Genomic DNA, 6,000 nt, shown 5'->3' on the forward strand with positions numbered 1-6,000 from the left:
ATATTGAAATCTGTTTTTGTTGTTTTCTGTTTATGTAAATATGAATGTATTTCTTTGTGTACATAAGGTCTTAAAAATGTGAATTTGGCAAACTAAGATACCAAAATAAAGGAAATATATAAATAAAATATAAAACAAATAAAAGAAGTGATAATACACACGAAACATGGTGTTTTAGTTCATATGTTTTGAAAAAATAGTTTAGGCTAAGTCAATAGCGGCACGTGCATCTCTTTTGTTCATTTTAGACACCTTCTGACAGCAATCACACTGTCAAGACAGGACCTCCTTCTAATGTCACCTGTGCCAGACTCTCTGCTGAGGACAGTCACACTTTCGAGATAGGACCTCCTTCTAATGTCAGCTCTGCCAGACCACCTGCCGACAGCAGTCACACTGTCGAGATAGAACCCCCATCTGTTGCCACCTCTGCTAGACTCCCTGCTGGCAGCACAAATTATCTTGAGTTTGGGGCTCAATATAATTTCTTTACAATCAGCAGTAAAATGTCAAAATCCAAATAATTTTTTATTCTATTACATATCTTAAAAACGTGCCTTTCTTTTTAATATGTAAAACTTAGTCATTATTGTGTACATTTTATAGCACCGTGATTGGTTCTACCTTAATATTATTTTTTATACAATCAATCTTTTTTTTCATTTCTTTTGTGGAACAATCATGTCAAAATTCGGCTCCATTAGCCATCAAAAAATCTTCGTCCAAGAATGTAAAATGGTGATTTTGCCTAATTATCACACAACATGCGGCTCAGTGACTTTTATAAATGATTCCTCACTCTCCTGAAGAGAAGCGCTCACCCTGTCTATCACACAGCATGCGGGTTGGAGACTTTCATTGATAATCTGTATTTGCTGAACAGACACCGTGTGCTCGGCCTGGATATAACACAGCTGCAGATCTCAGACCTTCATTATTGATCCTGCACTCTTCTGAAGTGTTCTCAGCCTGGCTATCACACAGCTTCAGCTTCGTGACCTTCATTATTGATCCTGCACTCTTCTGAAGTGTGCTCAACCTGGCTATCACACAGCTGCAGCTCTGAGAACTTCATTATTGATCCTGCACTCTTATGAAATGTGCTCAGCCTGGCTATCTCACAGCTGCAGCTCTGAGACCTTCATTATTGATGCTGCACTCTTATGAAGTGTGTTCGGCCTGGTGATCCCACAGCTGCAGCTCTGTGACCTTTATTATTGATCCTGCACTCTCCTGGAGTGTGCTGGCCCTGACTATCTCACAGCTGCAGCTCTGTGACCTTCATTATTGTTCCTGCACTCTTCTGAAGTGTGCTCGGCCTGGCTATCACTCAGCTGCAGCTCTGTGACCTTCATTATTGATGCTGCACTCTTCTGAAGTGAAGTACTCAGCCTAGCTATCACACAGCTGCAGCTCTGCGACCTTCAGTGTTGATCCTGCACTCTTCTGGAGTGTGCTCGGCCTGACTATCACACAGCTGCAGCCCTGTGACCTTTATTATTGATCCTGCACTCTTCTGAAGTGAAGTACTCAGCCTAGCTATCACACAGCTGCAGCTCTGCGACCTTCAGTGTTGATCCTGCACTCTTCTGGAGTGTGCTCAGCCTGGCTGTCTTACAGCTGCAGCTCTGTGACCTTCGTTACTGATCCTGCACTCTTCTGAAGTGAAGTACGCGGCCTGGCTATCACATAGTTGTAGCTCTGTGACCTTTATTATTGATCCTGCACTCTTCTGAAGTGTGCTCGGCCGAGCTGTCACACAGTTGTAGCTCTGTGACCTTCATTATTGATCCTGCACTCTTCTGAAGAGAGGCTGACATCTTTGTAGCTCTGAGAGTTGACAAAAGATCTTCACACATTTACTTCAATGACATGGCTTTTCCTGTGTGTGTTCGCTGATCAGTACTTAATATTGAATATTCATAAAACCTACATCAACATTCACTGCACTTGAAGGATTCCTGTGCGTGTTTTCTGATGCTGTTTTAGACCTGATATATATATATGTATATATATCCATTGTCACATTCCTTGCACTTGAATGGTTTTCCAGTGTGTATTCGCTGATATGTTCTTAATATTGATGATTCACTGAAACTACTTCTACATTCTCTGCAATGGTATGGTTTTTCCCCTGTGTGTGTTCTCTGATGGTGCTTTCGGTCTGATAATCGACAAAAGCTCTTCAGACATTCATTGCACTTGAATGGTTTTTCCCAGGTGTGCGTTTGCTGATGAATCCTTAATGTTGAAGATTCACTAAAACTACTTCCAGATTCACTGGACTTGAATGATTTTCCCCTGTATGCATTCTCTGATGCTGTTTTATGTCTGATAATCGAACAAACCTCTTCATACATTCACTGCACTGGCATGGTTTTTCCCCGGTGTGTGTTTTCTGATGCAGTTTTAGGTGTGATGATTGAGAGAAGCTCTTCACACATTCACTGCACTTAAATGGTTTTTCCCCTGTGTGTGTTCGCTGATGTTTTCTTAATGTTGACATTTCACTAAAACTACTTCCACATTCACTGCACTGGAATGGCTTTTCCCCTGTGTGTGTTCGCCGATGTTTCCTTAATGTTGAAGATTGACTAAAACTACTTCCACATTCACTGCACTGGAATGGTTTTTCCCCTGTATGTGTTCGCTGATGTTTCCTTAATGTTGAAGATTCACTAAAACTACTTCCACATTCACTGCACTGGAATTGTTTTTCCCCTGTGTGTGTTCGCTGATGAATCCTTAATGTTGAATATCGACTAAAGCTACTTTCACATTCACTGCACTTGAATGGTTTTTCCCCTGTGTGTGTTCGCTGATGATTCCTTAATGTTGCCAAATCACTAAACCTTCTTCCACATTCACTGCACTTGAATGGTTTTTCCCCTGTGTGTGTTCTCTGATGCTGTTTTAGGCTTGATAAATATATAAAGCTCTTCCCACATTCATTGCAATTGAATGGTTTTTCCCCAGTGTGTGTTCTCTGATGCCTTTTTAGGTCTGATAATAGAATAAACCTCTTCTCACATTCACTGCACTGGTGTGGTTTTTCCCCGGTGTGTGTTTTCTGATGCTGTTTTAGGTGTGATGATTGAGAGAAGCTCTTCACACATTCACTGCACTTAAATGGTTTTTCCCCTGTATGTGTTCGCTGATGTTTTCTTAATGTTGACAAATCACTAAAACTACTTCCACATTCACTGCACTGGAATAGCTTTTCCCCTGTGTGTGACCGCTGATGTTTCCTTAATGTTGAAGAGTGACTAAAACTACTTTCACATTCATTGCAATTGAATGGTTTTTCCCCTGTGTGTGTTCGCAGATGTTTCCTTAATGTTGATGAATCACTAAAACTTCTTTCACATTCACTGCACTGGAATGGTTTTTCCCCAGTGTGTATTCGCAGATGATGTTTTAGGTGTGATAATCGATTAAACCTCTTCACACATTCAGTGCAATTATATGTTTTTTCTCCTGTGTGTATTCGCTGATGCTGTTTTAGGTGTGATAATTGACTAAAGCTCTTCAAACATTCACTGCACTTGAATGGTTTTTCCCCTGTATGTGTTCGCTGATGTTTTCTTAATGTTGACAAATCACTAAAACTACTTCCACATTCACTGCACTGGAATAGCTTTTCCCCTGTGTGTGTTCGCTGATGAATCCTTAATGTTGAAGATTGACTAAAACTACTTCCACATTCACTGCACTGGAATGGCTTTTCCCCTGTGTGTGTTCGCAGATGTTTCCTTAATGTTGATGAATCACTAAAACTTCTTTCACATTCACTGCACTGGAATGGTTTTTCCCCAGTGTGTATTCGCAGATGCTGTTTTAGGTGTGATAATCGATTAAACCTCTTCACACATTCAGTGCAATTATATGGTTTTTCCCCTGTGTGTGTTCGCTGATGATTCCTTAATGCTGAAGAGCAACTAAACCTACTGTCACATTCATTGCAATGATATGGTTTTTCCCCTGTGTGTGTTCGTTGATGTCTTTGTAGGCCTGATAACTGGATAAAGCTCTTTACACATTCAGGGCATTTGAATCGTTTTTTCCCTGTGTGTGTTTGCTGATGGTGTTTTAATATTGATGACAAACTAAAGCTCTCACTGCATGTGTCTGAGACTTCTCTCTTGGTTAGCGTCTCTGGCTCTAGTATATACTTGTTTACATCCATTGACTGTACTTCCTGAAGGGCCAACATGACTGATAAAGCACTTGTATTATTCTTGCATTCTCTGTATGTATTGTATTTTGCACGTTTGCTTTCCGATTAAAGAATAAAGTGCAATGGCCACCAACTACTTCCCAATCTCAAAACGTGTGTAAGGCTTCTTCGTGGGCGATTGTGTCTTTAGACTGGATAATGGTTCGGCACGCATGCGGGTAAAGATCCAACGTCCTTCTGGTCGGTGCACACTGGGACAGTGCTCTGTATTTTAGACAGCAGAACCCCTATTTCTTTTAACCTTCAGTTGTCTGACTCCACTCCATTGCGCTTTTCAATGGTTGCTGTGGATTGGTCTGAAACAGTTTGCAATACACCTCTAGCACAGAATGGTGGCCTGGTATTATTTTAGGAAGCACCGCACTGCTGTCACCACCTCATGATCAAAGCTGTTATTGGACATGTTTACACAAGAGGAGGTTTATCAGTATTGTCTTCATTTTCAAGAGGTTATTTCTTCGTTCAGAGGCATGGAAGTACACAGCTGAGACTCGTGGAATCACTGAATTTCTTGTGTCCCTTCTCCCTTCTTTCAGGATGTCTCAGTTTATGTTCGGGTTTGGCTGGCTCTGATGGCACTTATGTTTTCCTGAATACTGGAACTCAATATTTCAGACTTCATCTTTGCAGATTTACAGTGTTATCTTCCTTATTTTGAAACATTTCGTACAATCAAAGATTGTTTTCTGTCGGATGTAAAAAAAAATTTAATAACTTAAAGGGAAACATAACGGAATGTGCAAACACAATTTTTTATTGATTGTATAAATATCTCTTGATTACCATTTTTGAAACATATGAAGGCATATTTAACCATACACAGAAATTTACATAAAAGTTGTTTTGAATATGTCACATCTTAATTATTCATGAGTAAGTTGGTAAAAAAAAGGGCGCTCGCATAGCACTCATACACTAGTTACAGCTTTAGGTAGTGGCAAATGCTCAAGGTTTTGTAAAACAAGAACAGCTCTTTGAGTAAGAGATGGGAGATGGATCAGGAAGACTTGAGACAGAAGGTTGGACATCAGAATGTTGTGCCATGAATCAAATATTGCTGCTCGCAGAGGTGCTTTGCTTCATCCACTACACCCACAATATGCAGTAGAGCAGCAGTTTAATGATTGTATTTACTTTGTGGTTTTACTTCTCTCACATATATTTCTAAGTTTGTCGGTATTATCCACTGGGGTGGGAGTTTCCCAGCTGGACAAGGAGATTGAGCTTGGCTGGTCTGTTGTTTAGTTGTCCCACCTCTAACTTTAGAGCTTGAGATAGCATGCTAGACTGGCGGCCCACTAGTTGACAACTGTGGTGCATCAGCGTAGCAAGAGCACAGATGGTACGCCAAAGCCAAGGCTGTTAGCACCCTTTCACCCCTGTACCATGCTCAGCACCCGAAACACTCTCTTAAAAACATCTCTTAAGTCAAACTGCTCTGTCCATACATCCTACACCTCTGCTGCCCGCCACACAAGGTAGAGCCTGTTCTCAAACCTATTCACCTGCACCTCACTTGCATTGACCTGCTTTCAACATTCCATTTCCAGCACAAAACCTGCGAACAACATTTTCCAACCACGTAATTCCCATGACTTTTCATAGGTCTCTCCTCCTACTCATGCTTTTCAACATCGCCTGTACAAACCACTGTGGCCACCTTCAATGGTACAATCCTGAGGTGCGCTCATTCTTTCCACAAGATGGAGAATGCACCAGAACAGCGCACACTGCACATAAGATAAAGATAAAGTGCCTTCTGC

General features: G+C 41.1%; 1 protein-coding gene across 1 annotated transcript in view; it reads right to left on the bottom strand.

The window, feature by feature from the left end:
• Positions 1-4,576, bottom strand: part of LOC147737910 (uncharacterized) — a 76,702-nt gene extending 72,126 nt beyond the window's left edge. The window contains exons 1-2 of the mRNA XM_086924994.1: positions 2,282-4,576; positions 2,027-2,231 (exon numbers count right to left, since the gene is read on the bottom strand). Coding sequence (XP_086781120.1) covers positions 2,027-2,231; positions 2,282-4,213 — 2,137 coding nt within the window. The 5' untranslated portion in view covers positions 4,214-4,576. The remainder of the gene's footprint in view (positions 1-2,026; positions 2,232-2,281) is intronic.
• Positions 4,577-6,000: the final 1,424 nt, after the last annotated feature.

The sequence above is a fragment of the Lissotriton vulgaris genome, chromosome 1_1 (genome assembly GCF_964263255.1).
Source record: "Lissotriton vulgaris chromosome 1_1, aLisVul1.2, whole genome shotgun sequence".
In the NCBI taxonomy this organism is placed as follows: domain Eukaryota; kingdom Metazoa; phylum Chordata; class Amphibia; order Caudata; family Salamandridae; genus Lissotriton; species Lissotriton vulgaris.